The 23,306-nt window shown below is 43.3% G+C and overlaps 1 protein-coding gene across 3 annotated transcripts in view; it reads right to left on the minus strand.

Moving 5' to 3' along the window:
• USH1C (USH1 protein network component harmonin) overlaps positions 1–23,306 on the minus strand; it is a 117,854-nt gene that overhangs the window by 2,826 nt on the left and 91,722 nt on the right. Inside the window, exons 24-27 of one of the 3 annotated variants that reach the window (XM_029582997.1) lie at positions 20,279–20,378; positions 9,231–9,340; positions 7,069–7,124; positions 738–4,271 (exon numbers count right to left, since the gene is read on the minus strand). In XM_029582997.1, coding sequence (XP_029438857.1) covers positions 4,166–4,271; positions 7,069–7,124; positions 9,231–9,340; positions 20,279–20,378 — 372 coding nt within the window. In that variant the 3' untranslated portion in view covers positions 738–4,165. Of the gene's footprint in view, positions 1–737; positions 4,272–7,068; positions 7,125–9,230; positions 9,341–20,278; positions 20,379–23,306 lie in introns of those variants that run through there. The other 2 variants (XM_029582996.1, XR_003853284.1) reach the window with 2 other exon arrangements.

Consider the following 23,306-nt stretch of genomic DNA (forward strand, 5'->3'; position numbering starts at 1 on the left):
ATTTCAGGAAATCTGTAGAACATTTCATACCCCAGGTGCTGTAATTGCAACTTATGTTGTTGTATCATTAGTTAACATCTAAGAGAATATTACAACCATAGGGGCGGATTTTCAGAGCCCTGCTCGCGTAAATCCGCCCAAAACCGGGCGGATTTACGCGAGCAGGGCCCTGCGCGCCGGGAAGCCTATTTTACATAGGCCTCCCGGCGCGCGCAGAGCCCCGGGACTCGCGTACGTCCTGGGGTTCTCGGAGGGGGGCGTGTCGGGGGGCGGGGCCGGAGCGCGCGGCGTTCCGGGGGCGTGTCGGCAGCGTTTTGGGGGCGGGTACGGGGCGTGGCCGCGCCCTCTGTACCCGCCCCCAGGTCGCGGCCCGGCGCGCAGCAGGCCCGCTGGCGCGCGGGGATTTACGTCTCCCTCCGGGAGGCGTAAATCCCCCGTCAAAGGTAAGGGGGGGGGTGTAGACAGGGCCGGGCGGGTGGGTTAGGTAGGGGAAGGGAGGGGAAGGTGAGGGGAGGGCAAAGGAAAGTTCCCTCCAAGGCCGCTCCGATTTCGGAGCGGCCTTGGAGGGAACGGGGGGAGGCAGCGCGGCTCGGCGCGCGCAGGCTATACAAAATCGATAGCCTTGCGCGCGCCGATCCAGGATTTTAGTGGATACGCGCGGCTCCGCGCGTATCTACTAAAATCCAGCGTACTTTTGCTTGAGTCTGATGCGCAAGCAAAAGTAGGCTGATCGCGCTTCTTTTAAAATCTACCCCATATTGTACAACATATTTTATGTTCACTAAATAGAAATTGTAAAAATAAATTTGTGAATTCAATAAAAAAAATCTATGCTGAGAAAGCCCTGCTGTTCATTCACAATGGTTTAATTAAAGCCATGGCAGCAAGTTCTTCTCCTATATACCTCAGTAAGACAGGACATCATCTCCAGACTGTGCCTTGCCAGTTTTGCATTTTAGCATAAAGTCATGTTGTTGAGTTCATTTTAGCATAAAAGGACCAGATTGTATTATCTACAGTTCTACAGCTGCATGCAGATACCGTATCTTAAAAACATGGACTACAGACCGTTCAAACCATTTTACAATCATTTAAATGTACAGTTTTAAGTACATTTCAAATTCTTCCCAGTCAGTTACTGCTTTTGTTATTTATTACCTGGAATTATCATCTAATATACTGAAATCTTGTATATTCTCAAGAGAAGGTAATTAGGCTTGAAATGGTTATGTTTCCGTAAGATGAATATTTGAAAACATTAGTGGAAGTTGAAAAGACAGGAGCCATGTAAAACAGTTCTAGGAATGTGAGATTAAATTATTTAAGGCTACTGAAAGGCTGTAAGTGAGTTAATCTTATTTTCCAAATTTCCTGTAAAGTTATTTTATGCAGCAACAAAATGAGATATACATTATGTACAGCACTCATAAGAAGATGACAAACCAGGTCAGATCAGAGATTCATCTAGCACAACATCCTGTCTCAGGCAATGGACAGCAATAGCCATGATTGCTTAGAGGAAGTGTGTAAGTATAGATTTCTCCATCTACTGTCATCTTTTTTCTAGCAATCATGATTTAAGCATACATCGGAGACGAGGGGAAAGGGAGAACATCTCTTGCTTATGTGATAGAAAGGCCTATGTAATAGCACATGATAAAACACCAACGTGTGAAACAGCAAGATTTAGAATTAGTGTGGTAAAAAATGTCCTTGATAGTGTGTTCATGCTATTTTCATGCCTGGAAACCCAAACAAGGTATTGATTAAATAGCATGAGCACTTTACATACTGACAGGAATCTAAACTTTGTGATTACATAAAACTTATCATGTTCAGCACTCTTTTCCTCTCCGCTTCTCCTGCTTGCTTCCAAATGATATATAAATAAGCTTGCTTCATATGGATTGCTAGTCAGTACTGTCAGGAAACAAAGAGAGTTACTACACCGCAGGAGAGCAGGTGAAAGAAGAACAAAGAGTTCCAGGAGTGAATAAGACCAGATGTGTGTGCATTCATAAAACGGCTGTCTTCTTGGTCAGTAAGGGTCTTCAAAAAGCGGTGCGAGAGGTCAGGGTAGAAGAGACCAATCTCAGGAGGAATCCGGCTATCTTGACTCAAAAGGGCACAAGTATCTGACCATTCCTTTCCTCTGTGACCACAATGCCTGACCACACAGTTTGCTAGATCCTCAAAGCTGACAGAAAAGAACTCTGTATGGCAACCAAAATAATTAGTGAGCTCAGAGAAGCTTTTGGAGGGTCAGGCTGACCTTCAGCCTCAAGCTTCTGAATGTCTACTCTGGTCTTTGGCTGCATCAGCAATATAAATATCTTTGTCTTTTAGTAGCCTATTGCTTGGAAATACAATTGCCTTGTGCAAATAAAGGCCAATATAATTGAAGACCTCAAGAGTGTCTCCCTTCTCCTTCCTGTCTCCTCTATCCTGTTGGGGCAGGGGCTTCCTATATTCCAGATGGTGTCCTGTTCTTTATTTACTTTTACCCAATTTGTTACTTGCCTTGAGCTCAGATTTGGAAAACAGAGTAATTAAATTGAAAACCAAAATATAAAATATTGATGGGAGGGAAAGAACTGGGGAGCCCATTGGCTGAAATCAGCCACCCATGGGAAGATGGACTGTTGTCGTGAGTAGCATGCATGCGGATATTTCTAATTTCAATATATAAAAATAATATTTAAAAAGGGCTAAAATATTTCTACCTATATATGTGAATCTGATGACTAAAGCACTATACGCATGCCTTTCACGTTATGTCTATTTCTTGACATGTTTGATATTTATGACAGCCTCTAGCATTTTTTAGGAAAACGAAATGTCCATATTTTCACTTTTATCTGTCCATCCTATCTAAGACACTTATTATCACTGATGCCCCAGTCAGGACTAATGGGCAGGCAAAAGGGAAAACTTAAATGCTGCTGCTGCATAGCAGAAGTTTAAAAACAAAACAAAAAACCCAGGATCCTAAGAAAAAGAAAGAGTGTTGGAATACAGGAGCATGGCTGGTGGGGAGCCCAGGCCTTATCAGCTGAAAAGGAGCAGTAAGTGGCAGGGCTAGCAGGAGAAGCAGCAACGAGAGGCGGAAAGGAGATGGAAGATAGAACATGGGGATTTGCACCCATGCCCCCACCCTTCTCAGTATCCATCTGGTTTTGGTCTGGATGGAGCATATGTGGCATTGTCAGTAAAAACCTGAACCACAACTGCTGAAGGAACTTAATTATACAAGCAAGCATCTTGCAAGAATAATTGTGTGACATGGTACACCTACTTTAAAATGTTTTTCCATCGTAGTACTGTACATTTAGCTAGTTCAAGGCTAAGTGGCCTGCACTTTATAATAAAATTCTGAAGGAGAAAATTTGAGTCTTAGTAGGCTGTGATATTTTTTAAGGGGGGTAATTTTGCAAAAACCTGAATAAACTGGATGACAAATAAGTGCATAGGTTATACCAGTTTTCAAAGGGAATGTATATACGTATGCTCTCTCTTGAAAAATTGTCCCAACCAAACTACCCAAACACAATCACACCTGCTAAATTGTGTGCAGAAACTGAGGGATTTTACACGCACACACTATTGAAAATGCAAAAATATGCACATAGGTGCAAATCCCTCCTTCATCCCACACCAGGAAGAGTCTGGGAAAACCTGAGCATGAACATGCATACCTTTGCCTGCATGTTGGCTGGGCAGTTTTATAAAAGAGGCCATTTCTGTGGGTAATACAGAAATGCCTTCAGAAAATGGCCCTCCCTAGGACCAACAAAAAAGATGATGCAGTATATGAGCTCTCGAGACCTTGCAAGTCGCTTCTACAGATGTGGGGAAAGGAACGTAACATATGATTATTCAGACAAATTTAGAATACTCTTAAATGTGTGTTACCACTGCACTAGAAAAGGGTTTGATGCAAATTCCATTTGTTATAGCTTCAAAGAGAGGATCGGCTGTAAATTTGTTTCAGCAGAGCAACTCAAGAGACCAGCCCAGAGAACAAAGAAAGAACGGAGATAAGACTATGCCATGCAATGTCCCGCGGGTGCAGACACATGCTTTTCATGAAAGGCAGCACCACACCAAGAATATACTGCATGCCAACACCAGTCTGTCTAGTCACCTTGAGGGAATGCTGTAGAGGTTACAGCTGCAGGAGATAGCCATGCCTGTGCACAGAATCATTGCTTTCAGATAGTGCTCTCTTTGGGTTGGGACGGGCTGCAGATGCTAAAGGAACCGTGGCAGGGCTGCATACATAGAACATGAAAACGTGTGTAAAAGGAGGAAGGGCACTGCTTTACAGCCAGTTGACAAATGGAAATGTATGTTCAAGCAGTGTCGTATATAGCGTGAGCACAGGCAGGGCATGGTCCATAGCTCCCGCTGGCAGTCTCAGAAATGTTGCCGATGCGGGTTGCCTTCCACATTTAATTGGCGGGTAGAGTAGGTTAGAAGTGCAACAATAATCACGTACAAGCAGTGACTGTCAGTATGGCTACCAGTTGCAACTTCCTCCGGACCTAAATTATGGAACAGTCTCCCAATGGAGGTAAGGGATGATTTTGGCACAAACTAAAAACCTGGCTGATGAAGACAGTGCTTGCAAATTAAATTCTGGGAAAGCCATTCAGGCGCAAGGGGTTGGGGATGACGGCATATAATATTAGAATCAGATAGATGTACATGGGGCTCTCGAATTTTACCTGGAATTGTTCTAGGGGGCTGGAGGTGGGCTGTCTTTCAGAGTTGTTATAGTGGGATGGTAATTTGAAATATTATTTTGTTTTAATATTTGTATATTTTAATGCCTGTACATGTTGTTAAACGTACATTGCTATGGAAATTTTTATTATAATAATTGGAAAGCGATTAATACATTGTATAAAGAAAGTCACATTTTTCCAATCCTGCTAAATAAGAAAATATATTTTGTCAAAAATTGTTATACGTTGTAAAAGAGTCTCTAAATAAAGGTTAGGTAGACTGTACTATTTGTTAGGGATATGTGGCGTATCAGTTATTTCCAATCGATTGTTTTCTATAGTCCTGGATGCATATAATACATTCTGTAAGCGTTTATTTGCCTCCATAAGCCACTTAAAACTGAATTACAGGATAGCTTTATCAGGCATTTGGATACTGGAGAAACAGGATGGGAAAAGCCCAGCTAATTTATTCTATTCCAGACTCAAATATTGAATAAAATCCTCATAATGCACTCGGAGCACCTCTAAAAACTTCAAACTCAAGAGATTTCCTTAATCAGAGCCCCTTGCTTGTCAGCTGCAATGGAACAGTTAATTATGAAACCATTCCCCCCTGCATACCTAGGGAATAACTCCAATCCATCAGGGGCACTAAGTCACTCCTGGTTTTTAAACACGCAGTCTGGGGATTTGTCATCTGCTTTGTGAATAGAAAAGGGAGGACTACAAACCTCAGAAGGCTTAGAGCCGGGAACTGAAATATACGAACATACACCATGATGGCAGATAAAAAGACCAACCAATCTGTCCAATTATTCTGTCCACACTGACAAGGATGTATCCCAGCTGCCAGCCCCAAGGTGCTGCGAGATCTCTCTCCTTATCCAGGACAGTCTTTATTGCCTTCCTCCTTGGAAGGCCACCATCGAGTAAAAGAGCATAAGAGATTCCCCTCTTAGTCCCCTCCGACACCCACCTTTCTCATGTCTAACCACAAAGCTCTATAATATAAAAAAAATACTAGAGTGGCCACTGCCCAGACATTTGGCTACCTACATTCCCTGCATAGCTTGCCAGCCAGACCCAGCCATGCATGCGACTGCATTTCCAGTAGGACGTCTATTTCCATACTTGCAACCTGCCAGACACACCTGCCAGCTTGATTCCATCATCACAGTCTGCGCTAAACAGTTAACGGTATTCGTGAATCGCCTAGGTCCTTTGCCAGACAGACCTGATTACAGGAGCATCTGGGTTTCCATTAAAGAGTTCTAGTTATTGCAGTACCTGCAGTCTGCCAGATAGACCCAGCTACTACTCTATTCTACTATTACGCAGCCTGTCACACTAATCCGGTCATGAGATTGCATGCATTACCCACTAGGTCTTCCAATATTTTATATTAACCACTTTGCTGTTCAACTTGGCAGTCAACACTCGTTTTTAAATCAGGCAAGTACAGTGCTGTAAACTCAAACATGAGCCGGTAGGTCATGCTTCCTGCTTTCTCCAGTTTTAGAAACTGAGGATTCGCTGTACTTATCCCATTCTCTCTTAAACCCTATTAGTGATGGATTGGAACTGAGCAGCCCGCCATCACATGAATGGCCTATGTGCAGAACTGCAATGTAAAAATACAGTTTACTTTATCAGGCTATTCATTTGCTTGGCCAATTAACATTCCATGATTCAGAATTAGGCAAATAACTCCTACTTATTAAAACAGCAGCACCTATTGCTCACTACAAAACTGAAAACTGCAGTGGGAAAGCAACGTAAGGATTCAAATGAATAAAAAAAAAAAAAAAAAAAAAAGACTTCTGATGGGTTCATTTCGAAAAGCAAAACCTGGCAAAGCTCTTAAAAATGCAATTTCACATTCAAATTTCAAAGAGTCGAGAAAGTGCCAGGCAGAAGGCCCCAGCGTTTTTTAGTCAGTCCTCTGTGCTTCATTTGTCATGGGCCAGAAACACCATCTGACGCTGCCTTGAAGCCATCAAATCGGTAGCCATCCCATGAGGAGTGGAAAGCAAGAGGAAAAAGGGACCAAGAGAAGCCGTACACCGTGATCACAGACATTTCCTGCAGGCCTAAAAATATCATTTTTAGATCATTTATTTTTGAAATGTTGCAATTTTTAGTTCTGCTTCTTGAAGAATTTAAGAAATAAAAGCAGGTGGTTTATTTTATAGTGGGAGAAGAAAAATATTGAATATATATATAGTAACAGTGATGTCAGAAGAAAAATGTTCACTGGGGAAGAGACAACTTAAGCTTCTAAAATGTCAAATTCCTTATTTTTAACAAGTGATTTGAAGAAAAACACTCATATACTTACATTTCATCATCATATTCCTTAGGGGGCGATACTGCAATGACTAAGTCTATCCAGTCCTACAAAAGGAGAACAGATTTGAAATGAGCTGTCAGTAGCTAACAACATTTCTGACAAAAGCCTTCATAAAGTGGATCTGACTAGCTCACATAAAACAAATTTATCAGGAGTGCAGATTTATCCAAAGTTAATTATAGAAATAGAAAAAAAAAAGAAAGCCCTGAACGACAATGGAATGTGCATTTTTAAAAATAAAATATTTTAAACAGTATATCTATATCTGCATACTAACAGTAACAACATTTTTATGCCTCGTTTACTTTGTTAGGAATCTGCTAACACACACCCTTGGAAATTAAGATCAATTTAAACATGGGCAACTGGAAAAGTCATTTTGATAGGACGCTAGAGAGAGGGAGTGAGGGTGGGCAGATCAGAGGAAATGTGAGGTAAAGCTTGGAATCGACTAGGGAGCAATTCTATGCATTCACTACGTCCCCTCTACCTTCATATCAGAATGACTTTTTGGGCTTATCCATGTTTAAATGGCCAAACCAAAGCCGCAACAGAATTAAAAGTATGCTTGGGACAGTGGTGGGAAGGGAGGATGAAGACTGGAGATGGAGTGGAACTGGGCAGACTGGATGGGGGTCAAACAACTTTGTCTGCCCACATCTACTAAATTATTTGAAAATAAAGCTGATGGTAACTATAAGTCTTACGAGATCATGTATTTAGATTCATTAACCACCTTTCCAGCAATGCTTAAGCTGGGTAATAAAAATCAAACAAACTAAGAGACCATTTATTTGAGGAGCAGAAGGAGAAGGGTGAATTTGGTATGGTGTTAATTCTAATATGAGTTTTTATCATTACTCCTGTATTTATTGCTGAAACAATTACCATCATCATTTTGGATCTTTTTGCTTGCACAATACAGGCTTGTGGAGTACTGTAGGACGCTGTACATAATTCTTTCGTTCATCATTGTTTTCACAGCATTTATCTAGTATAAATTGCACTGGTGTGCAACTACAGCATCGTTATATCCTGCCAATGCACCACTAATGCAGCGTCTAGGTCCCGGCACAGTATTGGGAAGTGCAGGTCAGCAGCAACCAACTCCTTCTCTTCATCATCATTTTTTTTTTAAAGCAGATTCTACTAAATGTGGCTGATGTTACGTGATGTTTGGTGATATGGAGACCAGGCACTCTACTACCATTAAACTGTTTTAGTGTGAGTGAAGGGGGAAAGCTGCAGGGGTGGCCAAGCTCATAATCAGGACATAGGCAGGATATAAAGCCAGACCTCCAAAGAAAAAACCAGCTACAAGTATAAGCAGTTATTTGTTTCAGTGGTCCAGGTGTTAAAGGGCCAGTAGTTTATCCTGTAAACGTGGGGTATTAATATCACAGATGTCAATATTCAGCACTGCTTAGCCAGAGAAGCCTGGACTTGTCCAGCTGAGTGGTGCTATTTCAATATTCAGCGGTTGAAAAGTTATCCGGATAAAACGAGAGAGACTGGATGGGAGCGTTCTGGGGTGGAGCTACTCATCTGCTAACTTAGCCCTGGATTCATCATTCTGCTATAAATATAGCAGAATGATGAATCTTACTTGGATCAACGTATCCGTCTAAGTATTAGATAGCAGAGTATATTCCGTTATGTGGCTGTGCTGCTGAATATCTCAGCAGAGTTAGCTGGATATGTTTATCCAGACAGTGGCTGAATATCGGCCTCACAGTTTCTCTGAGGAGACGGGTTAAACCTTGCCCAAAGTCACCTGCACTTGTGCCCAAAGCTTTATCTGAATCATTTCCCAGTGCTATAACCATTAGATCACTCTTCATCCATTAAACAGGAATTTTCCAACACTTATTAAATTGTTTCCAGTCCAAGTTTCCTTATTAAATTTTAAAGAACAATAAGCCAGCAACACACAGACTAAAATCTGCTGCAGGATGATATATTCGATTTTCATATCACTGCGGCAAGACACAGCTTCAGAGACATTTCTTTAAACTTCTCAACCAAGTCTGAACATTAAAACGTTAAATAAACGTGCTTTACGTTTTATAGAACAATACACAGGAATTCATTATGCATTACGCTTTGAAAAAACAAAACCAAAACCAAAAACCAGCAAACCCCAAACTTACCCCACCCTTGTTCCATGCTTTTGTCAGGGTTGCCTGTGCTTCTGTCAGCGTCACATCAGTCAGTATCTTCCCATTAACAGCCATGATCTCATCCCCTTTCACTATCCCACCTAGCGAAAAGCAGCACAATGTGACACAGGTAACGTGGGAACGAGAAACACACAGAGCAAAACATCAGCCCAAGACCAACATACATTTACCCCTGCTGTTTCCTGTAGGTGCTTTTTCCCCCAATAAAAACACACGAATAAATTTGAAGTTTCAAAAGCAGAGCCATAGCATCAAACCCCACCCCCAACTCTGGCCCCAGGGAACACCCCCCCCCCCCCCCCCCCCACTATGGGTAAAAGTATGCATGGAGCGGACCTACGTAACCACCTATAGATCTGGCAATTTTTAAGAAGCCCATTTCCCCAGGGAAAACACTGTTTTGTTTTAAGCACAGGCCTGGCTTCAAAGATTACCCTCCCTGTTTTATAATATCCTATCCTATTAATTGCTTCTAATTGATCAAAAGCATAAGCAAGATTTTGCAGTCAAAACAAAACAAAAAAAAAAAGTGCATTTTTTCAAAAACAGAAGTAAACACAGAGACATGGAGTCTTATGGCAGATTATGGACCTCAAGGTCCATCTCCTGCTGTAGTGCCACAGACTCCCATTAATCTCTGGCTTTCCCCTCACTTCTTCATAACCAGAAATGCTCTTCTGTGCTTATCCCAGGCTTTCCTGAATTTTGTTACTATTCTGACTCCATTGCCTTCACTGGGAGGCCACACCATGCATCCATCCTTTCCATGAAGAGATACTTCCTAATGTCACTCCTAAGATTTTTCCCTTGGAGCCAGTATAGTAAGATCATAAGAACATAAGAAATTGCCATACTGGGTCAGACCAAGGGTCCCATCAAGCCCAGCACCCTGTTTCCAACAGAGGCCAATCTAAGCTACAAGTACCTGGCAAGAACCCAAACTAAGAAGATCCCAGGCTACTGATGCCAGTAATAGCAGAGGCTATTCCCTAAGTCAGCTTGATTAATAGCAGTTAATGGACTTCTCCTTCAGGAACTTATCCAAACCTTTTTTTAAACCCAGCTACACTAACTGCACTAACCACATCCTCTGGCAACAAATTCCAGAGCTTCATTGTGCGTTGAGTGAAAAAGAATTTTCTGGGATTTAATGAATTAAACCATTTTCATGCTGATTCAGTCAGATAGTATTCAATATGTAGCACAGACTTATGATAGTGCAGCTGTTTTGATGGAATAAGTGGTGTTGTTGAAGCCAGGTTTCAGAAACATCACCCATAAAAGTTACTTATGTCCACAAACTCAACCTGGTACTCAATGAATATAAAAATTTGGTATCATGCGAGCTGAAGAAAATGAGTAACAAGTCAGTAACATTTAATAAGGCCCTTTTCCATGCATATTGCAATGCATTGAAATACAGCAATAGTGACCCTACAGGGGTTGGTTCAGGAGGTAAGCGATGTGGGTGTTGCAGTGCTGAATGTCCCCACGTCAAGCCCTCCGCTCCCCTGGCTTGGTTGGGGATGTTGCTCCAGGCAGCACTGTTGTGCCGCTCGGTCCAGTTGGACGCAACCGAGCTTGCTCACCTTCTGGCTGGCTGCCTCCTTGGCCGCGCTGCGGCGAGGCGGGGCACATTCCGGCATTTCGCGGTGCTTCGCGGCCTGTCTGGGTCTGGTTCCGTGGTCACGATGCCGCCACCACCTTGAGCTCCACTCCCTGGACGTCCCTACGCGCGTGCGCTGTCGGCAAAAATTTAAAGAAGACCGGGTGGGAAGCCCTGACCCCACCTCCTGGATGATGTCATCAAGGCGGGATATTTAAAGCTTCTTCCGACCTTCACTCCCTGAGTTAGCAAGGAGCCAGCCTGCTATTCCTAGCTTCTCTGGATTTTGTTTTTTTCAGATTTCCTTCTCATTGGATTTGCTCCTTCATTCTCTCTTCAGAGTCCTTCCTGCTTCCACTCCCTCTGGATACCTACTCCTGGATTTCGGATCCTTTTTCCAGCTCATCGCCTCCATAGGATGATCAGTCTATCTTCTATCTCCAGCCGGTAACTTCTCCTTTGTCCAGTTCTCGGTCCTAGCAACTTGCCGCTTCCTAGCTGCCGCAGGAAGCTCTCTCCGTCCTACTCTCACCAGGGTACCTGCTCCTCGGGGGCCCTTCTACTTCCTTTTCAGGTGCCTATCCTGGGATCCCAGGTACTCGCTCCTCAAGGGCCTGCTCTCCCTAGACCTAGTGCTTGCCACTCTACAACTTCTGCCTGTCGGAACTATCACCAAAACAGCTTCTGCTTCAGTGAGTACTATCTTCAGTCTATCTCACCTACAGATACAGTGCTACATCCAGGACCTGTTCCTTCTCTCTGCGGTCTCCTTTTATCTATTGCAAGACGGGTTCTCCCAGCTGAGGATCTCTGGACTGATACTGCTGGAGTTAACTACCACCACCACTGTCTGCTCCTCGGGCAGTGGCACCATGCTGTATAATAAAAGATTATCCTACCTGTGTGTGTGCCAAGAGTCTAGCCTGGTACTGCAGTTCCCCACAGGGCTCCTCCCCGTGGGAGTGGCCATCACTGTAGTACCCAAGAATCCACTCCAACACCTCACACCCATAACAAGCACTCGCAGCCCCTCGGGGAGAGAGGGAGGGAATCAGGGTCATGGCTTAAGGGTGACACCAAACGGCCAGATTCAGGGCCCAGGACTGCAGGGTTCTGGAAGGAGCTCTTGGTGCACAGCCCCTGGTCCAGGACCGTCACTGCAATGACTGGACTTAACACAAGTTGGGACAGAATATAAAATAGGGGGAAAATCCTCTAATAGTTGCAAACTAAGGCTAATGGCTCTAGATTCCATCGCTGGTTCTGACTGAGATTGAAGTAGACAAGCGTCAGGAAAAAACTGCCATCTCTCTCCTCCCTCTCCCAAAACATAGTGCATTATGATTACTGTTTTAAGATCATTAATATGCTTTATGTATATTGATTATTATGTATGTTTTAATTGGTAAACTGCCTCATTTTAACTTGTTTTACAGGCAGTATATAAAGTCCAATAAACAGTAACAACAACAAGTAGAATTATCTCAATTTATTGCACAATCAGCTATTCTACTGGAGGATCTTTCATTCCTTGGAGATAAAGATTTCCTTTTGCAGCTTTACACAAAATTGTGAAGAAAACCTTCAAAACACTTTCCCAGACTCCCTCCAATTAAATAAAACAGTGACCTCTGCATACCTGCTAATACCTTCTCTGGGCTCCTACAACCATTAGACAGTAAAAAAAAAAAAAAAAAAAAGGAAGGGGCAACTGGATTTAAACAGGTTTGCATCTTTGTTGCATTCCACCAGGGATTTATTTTAGCAAACAGATCACCATTAAAGTAGCAGCTAGTGCAGATGCCTAACAGCTTCCTTAATACAATTTCAAATAAATTGTAGCTTATTTTGAATAGGCTGAGAAGTAACCTGACCCAGCAATCTGCAATTCCCAATCTGCAGCATATTTAAAAACAATTCGCAACCAATTTGTCTATTCATACTGGTGTGGTGGGAGGTTATAGATAGAAAAAACAAGGTACGTAATGAAGAGACATTAACAGGGTAATTTTCAGCAGTGTGCATGTATCTATATACATATACTCATAATTAGGTGCATCTCAAATTGTGCCTGTGTTTTATAAGCTATGAGGCTCATATTCAAATGCCATTTAGATGGATAATGTAACAGTTATCCATCTAAATGGCTTACGTATACAGAGCTAGGTAAATAGTTAATAATAAGTTGGGGGCATTCCAGAGAGGAGCTGAGTTAGCTGGATACGTTATGGCTAACTGTGGTCAGACTGCAGGGCTGTCCTAAAGTTATCTGGTTATATATAATCAGCTAACACACACCCAGATTTAACAGATAGTGCCTGCAATAAAAGGGGGCATGGTTAGGGCAATTTTCCTGATATCGCATATTACATGTATTGCACCTGCAATATTTTCTCATTGCAAGCTGAGAAGTGCCCAGATAGGCTTTTATCAGGGGGGGGGGGGGGGGGAGAAAGAGAAAGAGAGAGAGAGAGAGACTCTTTATAAGGCTCTCATAAGTTAATTATTTATATCACTGTAAGAGGGGCAACTAGTAACTAGAGGCAGTTGTACATGCACAGTCAGAGGTATGAACAGCACAGTAGACATCAGAGAAGATTTTATGTGATTTGGAGTGATGAAAGGTACACAAAGATGAGATTTATACATTGTACTCTTGACCTAGCTCGACAGCAGCTAGTCAGAGAGTGCATCAAGCTTAGGTTGAGAGTACATTGTACAAATCTCATCTTTTTATATCTTTCATCACTCTAAATCACATAAAATCTTTACTGATGGTAACTGTACTGATTGTACCTCAACTGTGCATGTAGAACTGCCCCCCAAAACAGTCCACTACCAAAACCTCACCCCGAGTTCAGAATGGTTCCTCCTACAGTGGTCAAAAAGATCCCCAGAGTCTCTCTCCTCCTCCTCTGCCCAAGCAAAGAAAAATGATGCAATTATTTCTGGTGTTAAATCCCACAATAGCGTTCATTACGCTATCGTACACAACGTTAAGCATCCCTCATTTTCATAAACTCTTCCCACTTGACTAAATTTTTCAAATTTGCATACACATCTTGCGATGCCTTATTTATCGCATGTGTCATGGCATTACTGCAGGCATTAGGGCCCTAACGTGATTTGATAAATGACCCTCCAAGGACCTCATTTTCCAAAATCGCATGCGATACCAAAAAGATACGCCCCTTATGCTAATAAGCATGTTTATCGCAAATTGCAATAACAGCTATGCAACACACTCTTTGCGCAAGTTGCGCTATTAACCCAATTTGGGCTACATTGCCAGTACATATCGCGGTTCACGATGTTTCCGGGGGGGGGGGGGGGGGGGGGGGGGGGGGGAAGAGAGAGAGAGAGAGAGAGGCGAGAGAGAGAGAGAGAGAGAGAGAGAGAGAGAGAGAGAGAGAGAGAGAGAGAGAGAGAGAGAGAGAGAGAGAGAGAGACTTGCTATAGTGCCTCTTCCCTAGACAGGTATTTGTATCCCTATGGGAGGCCCACCTAGTAACTCGAGGTGGGGATTAGGTATGAGTGTAGGGGGTTGGGGGCCACTTTCACATTCAACATGAGACGTACGAACAGAACAGTGGTCTCTTGTGAAGATTTGCTGGCCTTCGGAGTGAGGAAACTCACTCCAAGATGAGATTTGTGCAATGTTCTCTCCACCTAGCTTGATGGACACTCTACCTGGGCAACAACAATCTAGGTGGAGAGAACATTGTCCAAATCTCATCTTGGAGTGAGTTTCCTCACTCCGAAGGCCAGCAAATTTTCACAAGAGACCACTGTTCTGTTCGTACGTCTCATGTTGAATGTGAAAGTGGCCCCCAACCCCCTACACTCATACCTAATCCCCACCTCGAGTTACTAGGTGGGCCTCCCATAGGGATACAAATACCTGTCTAGGAAGGAGGCACTATAGCAAGTCTCTCTCTCTCTCTCTTCCCCCCCTAGCCTGCAGCATACTGAAAACAGGCTGTCCGGAAACATCGTGAACTGTGATATACCTTTACCGGCCTCTAGCGCACAACGTAACGCAAATGAAAGAGGTGTAGTTAGGAGCCACGCTAACACTGCGGCTGTTTCGCGGCACACGATAAATCCTCCCTACTTTACATTTGCTCCGCCCCAACTCCGCCCCCTGAATACAAAATTAAAAATTTGCATTCGCAAATCGCGTTAACAGCTGTTAGCGTGATTTGCGGAATTATCTCCTGCGGTAACTCCTTGGAAAATGACCCCCTAAGATAGGTATATTCAGAGGCGTGACCGCGCTGCTGAATATTCCCTAGTTAGCCGGATATAGCCATCTGACTAACTAGCCAAGCTGCTCAGCACCTCCTCTGTTTATAAAATACCACATATCACGGCTCTAAAAGTATGTGCATATATTTCAGTACATATACTTTTAATGCAGGGTTTATACCTATTTTATAAAAGTATGTGCATATATTTTACATGTCAAACAATTTTAACATAAGCCCGTCGTAACCCTCAGTTTATGCGTGGAGGCAGGTATTTCATAAAATTGGCTGACGTATGCGTGTATCTCGCTTATGAACATAACCTGTGCACGTGCTTCCAAACACCAGTTTGCTGAGACCCAAGCACCAATTGACCCAGACCTTCACCAGTTCATCCACTCCCTCCACCACTTGCTCTTGACTCCCCCCCCCACCCAAGCAGAAAAAAAAGAAGTCAATTTAATATTCGTGATTTGATTAGCAGGCATGAAAAGATGCTAGCACATTGGACGACGTATACGTGACCTTTACCTATAAAGCACGCGAGCGCGCTTCCAAAACCCAGCCCTTAAAATGCTCTTTATGCGCGCAATATTCCCAAGCTTCTGAAAAGTTGACTTACTGTGCACAGAGGCTATTTGCACGCTATATGCCGAGAAGTCTTTGAAGATGACCCCTTGAAATGGCAGGGTCACTTTGGGGGAGGGGAATAAAAGAAAAGGAAGTAATGCTTTTTTTTGGGTATGGTCCAATGACCTTTTTTGCATGGAGGAGAGAGAGGATTCATCCGACAGTGAGACTAGAAGTATTGTGTTTGCTATGCTTTGTAATATGGGATTGATTATTTGATTCCAAAACAAAGCACATATCATGATTATAATCAGCCTTCCAAAATTACTTTTCTAGTGATAAAGCTACTATAAGCTAAGCTGCATCAGTACTAAATAAAGAGTTGAAAATGAATATCTGTTTTGGGAACTTATTTCCCCTTTTGGTCTTCTCTTTATTTGCCCTGAAATTCTATTTCTTATGGGGGCAATTTTCAAAGGAATTCTCCATGCATGAACTGGTGTTTATCTGCGGAGAAAGCCCCTTTCAAAATTTGCCCCTTCTCCCCAATTTTTACACTGTATTGCCTGTTGTTGAGATATGATTGAAACCAGAGGAGGGGGGTTCCTGAGATGCCGATTTCTTTAAGGCGTTTTATTAGGATATTATGATTGACCATGTCAAATGCGGATGAAATGTCCAAAAGGGTTAAAATGTAAGATTGCCCTTTGTCAAGAGCTTTCAGTATGTCTTCAGAGAGGGAGATGAGGAGGGTTTCGGTGCTGTGGTGTCTGCGGAACCCATATTGTGAGGGGAAAAGAATGTTATGATCATCTAAGATAATCGTCAGCTGCCGATTAATTATTTTTTCTAGGATTTTTGATATGAAAGGAAGGTTGGACACAGGGCGATAGTTGGCTGGTTCAGTGGGGTCAAGGGAGGATTTTTTAAAAATAGGTTTTATTATGGCATGTTTAAGTTGGTTTGGAACTGAGCCGAGGGATATGGATTTGTTAATGATATTTGCTATGGCTTTGGAGATAACGTTGGGAATAGTGAGGAGGGTTTTTGTGGGGATAGTGTCTGAGGGATGTACTGCAGGTTTGATTTTCTTGAGGGTGGATTCTATTTCCTCAGGGGAGGTGGTATCAAATGAATTTGGTGTTGCAATGGTGTTTGCTTTTTGAGTAGTATTGGGCATGGGAGAGGTGGTGGTGATGCTTGCAGCAAGAGTATTAGTGGGAGTGGGGTTGGGGGAGAAGCATGACATGAGTTTCTCTATCTTGTTGTGGAAATACTGTGCAAGTTCTTCGCATTTGTCTTGGTTATCAGGGTCGGGGGAGGATTGTGATCGGCTTTAATTAGTGTTGAAACATATTGAAAGAGGACGCGGGGGTTAAACTGTAGTTGATAAATTCTTTTGGGCAGATTTTAAAAGCCCTGCTCGCGTAAATCCGCCCGGATTTACGCGAGCAGGGCCTTGCGCGCCTATTTTGCATAGGCCGCTGGTGCGCGCAGAGCCCCGGGATGCGCGAGGGTCCCGGGGTTTTCTGAAGGGGGACGTGTCGGGGGCGGGGCCGAACGACGCGGCATTTTGGGGGCGGGCCCGGGGGGCGTGGTTTCGGCCTGGGGCATTTCAGGGGCGTGGCCGCGCCCTCCGGAACCGCCCCCGGGTCGAGTCTCGGTGCGCCAGCAGCCCGCTGGCGCACGTGGATTTACGTCTCCCTCCGGGAGGCGTAAATCCGTGGATAAAGGTAGGGGGGGGGTTTAGATAGGGCCGGGGGGGTGGGTTAGGTAAGGGAAGGGAGGGGAAGGTGAAGGGAGGGCGAAAGAAAATTCCCTCCGAGGCCGCTCCGATTTCGGAGCGGCCTCGGAGGGAACGGTGACAGGCTGCGCGGCTCGGCGCGCGCCGGCTGCCCAAAATCGGCAGCCTTGCGCGCGCCGATCCAGGATTTTAGAAGATACGCACGGCTACGCGCGTATCTTATAAAAATCCAGCGTACTTTTGTTTGTGCCTGGTGCGCAAACAAAAGTACGCGAACGCGCTTTTTTTTTTAAAAATCTACCCCTTTGGGTGTAAAAGTCTTTTTTGGCTTTGTTGGTTATTGATGTATTTATGCATCATTTATATTTGTGTATCCTCTTTTTATACTTCTATTGTCATTCTAAGGATTTTATCTCTGCTCTTATCCATTCTGTATTCTGCATGGAAGTGGGCTATAAATACCTTCTTATTATAAACTAATTACAGGAAGGCAAACAAAGACGAGGAAAAGTGAGGTGCCGCCACCTGGAGAGTCAGTGTTAGAAGCTGGAATGCAGTAGAAAAGGACTCCCAGCCCTCTGCACTGATTACTGGATCAGATCATTTTACCTGGGGGTGAGTGGGTAGGAACACTGCCCTTTATTCACATTCAGTCTTGAGATTTCTTCCAGATACTGCAACCTGAGCTAGGAATACCCTGCCATGGCCCTTCAGGGGTCTCCATACTCCTGGAACAAAACTGACTGCAGCTTAGACATTATAGCATTTTCCTCTGGCAGCACAGAAACACGTTATGTGTTCCCGGGGGAGAGAGGAATAAAGCCTACTTCAGCTGTTTCACCCACCCTAACATGTATCTGATTTGTGGTCAAACCTCAAAAAAGGAAAAAAAGTCTACTAAAATTAGAAACTTGTACCCAATTTTTAGGTCTGATTGCCTGGAGAACTTGTTCATGCTGCCTCAATGCATCTTATGTGACAAGAAAAAGATGCGACATAGTGCAACAACTGAGAAAGAGAATAAAATGGGAGGCGGATTCCAGATGTAAACATGATAATATTAAACAACATCACAAAAGAAAAAAAAAATCACACTTGCACTTAGACTGAGGGAGCCCAAAATTGTGTAGGACCACCAATTTAGCACAAATCCACTCCCCCCAAACAGGCACAGGTGTCTGACTGCATCCCCTGGGGGTGAGGGTGACTGACACTGCACAATGGGGACACCTAGTGGCCAGTTGGAGGATCCACGTTTGCAGAGGTCCAGAGGCCCTGCCGAGGAACGTCAGTGTGATTTGGCTACAGTAAGTTAGGAGGGGGATATAATATCGAGGTAAAATACTGGGTAGCTGCAAATTAGAGCTGATGGTATTGCAGCTCTGCAAAGGTTAGATCTAACTGAGCTGGGGAAAACTGCCGGGCACAAAGAAAAAGAAAATCAAAGCTTTAAAAACGGTTTTCAGAACTGTCTGGCTAAAACATTCAGAGTTGCGGTTAAAGTTAACCAGGTAACAAAGAACATTCAGCGAGATTTAACCAGGATAAGGTGGTTCGGGTAACTTTGGTGCTTACCAGGGTTTTGAATATTGAAACAATAAACCTAGCGTGCTGAGCAGGTGCCAATCCCCCCCTCCCCCCTGCATCCCCTACCTTAAAAAGGCGTTGGATAAATCTCACCTCCTAAGCCCCTAAACGTGGTCCCCTAGGCTGAATACATATGTGAGAGATTTGAAAGCTCATTTATTCCCATCACTCTGGGTGGAAAGGCCAGCGATTGGTCCCTTCACAGACAGCTGTGAAATGAATAAAACTAAGAATTTATATTAATTTATTTAGCATGTTTTATATTCCTCTAAACTCCAACATTTGTTCATCGTGGGGCAGTTAATATTCGGCCCAGGCGCCACTTTTGGAGGTTTAGGGCTGTGGGGGATGGGGATTTGACTAACATTTTAAGGTAGGGGATGAGAATCAACACCTGCTCGGCACTTTTTTTTTTTTTTAAGCTCTCCGGCTAGCTATAGGCCATGCTATTTTTCTAAAGCAGAGTTGGCTGAACAGTTTGATAAAGGTACTCTGCTTGCACTCATCAGCACCAGCCAGGTACATTTAACCTATACCCCCAGAATGTCCTCCCCTACCTTTTTTTGGTTAACATCCAGCTAAGCTTTAGCTGAGTAATAACCTGCCTGGTTAAAACATACCTGTTCAGAAGGGCTCGGCTAAGTCCCAAACTTAGCTGGACAAACCCTTTTGAATATCGACCTCTCAGTTTACTTCCAAGGGACTGCTAGTGAAAGCACAGATACAACCAGTAGAAAAAAGGTACAACACAGAAATGATTGACTGTTATACTGAAAGTATCCCCCATGGGGAGGGATACCCAGTTTGCACTATGTCATAAAATAAAAATTTGCACAAACAAATTTTGTGAAAATGCCACAAATCATGTGTTCGCTCATGCCCGAAATAGCAAAAATTTAGTGAGGCAGAACCCCCTACTGCACGTGTTGAAACAAGCACGGAAGCGCTCTGCACAACTTTCATAAAATCCTTAAACCTGGGCAAAATTGGTTAACACCAATACAACAGATGGGAAGAGAAGATCCCTTAACCAACAGCTGATTTCAGGAAAGGCAGGCTGAAAAAGAGCGATTGCAATTCCCCCCCCCCCCCCCCACCCCCAATAATCTGGGGATTTGTCCTTGGGGTGAGATGTGTTGGTCTCATTCACAGGACAACAATCCATGAAAAAGTGACAAGAATCCATTATGCAATCAATACACTGTCAACAGCTGTGTCAAGAATGGCTAAAATGTCCCACTCTGAAAATCTGCCATGTACTCACCATGCTTGTCCGCTGCTCCACCTTCATAAATGGCAGAGACCACTATTTTTCCAACAGGTGAGTCAATTCCTCCTTCCACTGCAAGGTCCAATGGGCCTTCCTAGTGAGAGAGAGAAGTCTATTTTAGCTGTTACTATTGGCCAATGATCACTACCCAGAGCATGATTGGTTGAGGGAGAGGGAAAGACAGAACACAAGATAGCAAGAGCTATGGTTTTCTCATTTCATATAATAATGAATGGGGTTTTTCCCAAATAGAAAAATACGGAAAGAAAAGATTTAGAAGAAGAAATACTGTATTGGAATTAGTGTTGCATGGAGGTCTACAATGAAAGTGCCAGAAATACTAAGCATTTTTCCCCACAGTCCGAAAATGTGGAAAATAGGTTGGTAAGTCTCTAGATCTTATTTGGAGTTAAATCAAACTTTCCTTTAATTATCTCTGGCTCAGAGCTGGCCTGCTGGCTCAGAAGCGCTGCTGCTGTGCACTGCCACATGCAGGACATGGGTCCAGTTCCCAGGCCAGGTGTCTGCCTCCTTGGTTGGCCAGGGATGCTGCAGAGGCAGCATGCACAGCCCTTGGCTGGAAAGGGAGTCTCAGCCATTAGTCACTGGTGACATCTAGTGGCCACACTCCAGATCCATGTTAACTGGGGACTGGAGGGAGCAGAGGCTTGTGGCTGCACTAGCTGGGAGGGGCATCACATAAAGAATACTTCTCATTCTTCAACTATTTCTGACATCTATCCAAAGACCACAGGGCTTTTCAATCAGTCATCTGATGGATTAAAATTTACTGCATATTCCCTGAAGAAGGTAGAATTTGCCGAAACCCTAGCGTTGGGTTTTGGATTCACTTCAGATGGCATTTACAAGGTGGATTCATGATGTGTCAAGTGAGGCTTGCACCTCACATGCGTTTCCCATGAAGCTTTTTGGATCTTTGGTCCCTCTGCGTGTAGCCTTTCGGAAAGAATTTTTGTGCAAACTTTTTAAAATCAAAAACTCAGTAAGTCTCAACCCCACTGGGGACTCTGCTCCTTGGAAGGCCTCTCTCCTGTGCATGCACTTAGTTTCAATGTGCGTCATTTGTGTGCAATTTTCCAAAGGGCCTTTTATCTGCAGAAGTCACTTTGAAAATGACCCCCATTAACAGCCTCAGTCCTGCTATGCATTAATTCCCTAGGGTTGCTAGACTGAGATAGGGGGACTGAACAGGATCTGTGAAATTAGTTAGGTTCATTATTGTTTGCTGCTGGCAAAGAGCTTCTAGCTGCGTGTGTTTCACCCTCCATTACTAAGTGATTGGTATACAAAGGTCTAGCGCATTCAGAGAATGGAATATTTGACTCATCCTGCTAAAGATGATTTGCACTTATTTCAGTCAATCTAGCTTCCCTTCTTGACCTGTGCCAAGATCCACAGTACTGCTAATAAAAGATATTGAAGGTTCCTTTCATGATAAATACAACCTTTTGACTCCCCCTTTCAATCTCTATTTGGTCCTTTCATTTTACATTTATTAGGTCACATCCACACTACTGCTTGTTTTGTTTCAATGTAATAACTTTTTCTTTTTTTTTTAATGCAATGCTTCTACGAGTCTTGAAATAACAAACAAAGCTTGAAAGAATAATGGGCTGGGATCCAGGACACTGGGGTTCCCGTCTTGCTGCTGTCACTGACACTCATTACAACCTTGGGCAAGCCAATCTAGGGGCAATTTTCAGTAGCGCACCGAGATGCAAGATATGCAGGTATTTTTGTATCCGTGTTCCTTGTAGCTAATTTTCAAAGAAAAGGCATACCTGGGTAGGGTCTCCTTGAACATTAACTGCAACATACGTACGTGGGTACAAAAGTATCTGCAAGCTGAAGAGTTAGGGCAAAACTATGCCCATAGATTTGAAAATTCAATTACTATGGAGATAATTTTCAAAGGAGTTATGCACGTAAAATTAGCATATATGCACACAGAACAAGTAGCTTGTACATAGCATAAGAACATAAGAAATGCCATACTGGATCAGATGAAGAGTCCATCAAGCCCAGTATCCTGTTTCCAACAGTGGTCAATCCAAGTCACAAGTACCTAGGAAGTACCCAAACATTAAACAGATCCCAAGCTACTATTGCTTATTAATTAATAGCAGTTTATGGATTTATCCTATAGGAACTTATCCAAACCATTTTTAAACCCAGCTACACTAACTGCTGTAACCACAGCCTCTGGCAATGAATTCTAGAGCTTAACTATGCACTGAGTGAAAAAGAATTTTCTTCGATTTGTTTTAAATGAGCTACTTGCTAATTTCATGGAGTGCCCCCTTGTCCTTCTATTATCTGAGAGAGTAAATAACTGATTTACATTAACCTGTTCCTTTCCTGATTTTGTAGACCTCTATTATATCCCCTCTCAGTCATCTCTTCTCCAAGCTGAACAGCCCTAACTTCTTTAGCCTCTCCTCTTAGGGAAGTTGCTCCATGCCCCTTATTTTGTTTACCCTTCTCTGCAGTTTCTCCAATGCACACAATAATCAAGGTGTGGTCTCACGACTGAGCGAAACAGAGGCATTATGACATCCATTGTTTTATTTGCCATTCCCTTCCTAATAATTCCTAACATTATGTTTGCTTTCTTGATCGCCACAGCACACTGAGCTGACGATTTCAATGTATTATCCACTAGGATGCCTAGATCTCATTCCTGGGCGGTAACTCCTAGCATTGTGTAACTACAGCAAGGGTTATTTTTCCCTATATGCATCACTTTGCACCTGTCCCCTTGTTAAATTTCATCTGCCATTTGGAAGCCCAATCTTCCAGTCTCGCAAGGTCCTCCTGCAATTTATCACAATCTCTCAGAAACTTTAGCATTAACTTGCTCCTGGATGTCAGCAACCTTTTGAAGGTAACTTGAAGAAAAAAAAAAAAGAAGTCAAAATTGGCATTTAACTAGCAATCAAGTCCCACAGAGCCTCTAAAGTAACCGCCTCAGGACAAGATGGAAAGACGAAGGACTCACCAA

This window comes from Rhinatrema bivittatum, chromosome 17 (genome assembly GCF_901001135.1).
Source record: "Rhinatrema bivittatum chromosome 17, aRhiBiv1.1, whole genome shotgun sequence".
NCBI classification, from domain to species: domain Eukaryota; kingdom Metazoa; phylum Chordata; class Amphibia; order Gymnophiona; family Rhinatrematidae; genus Rhinatrema; species Rhinatrema bivittatum.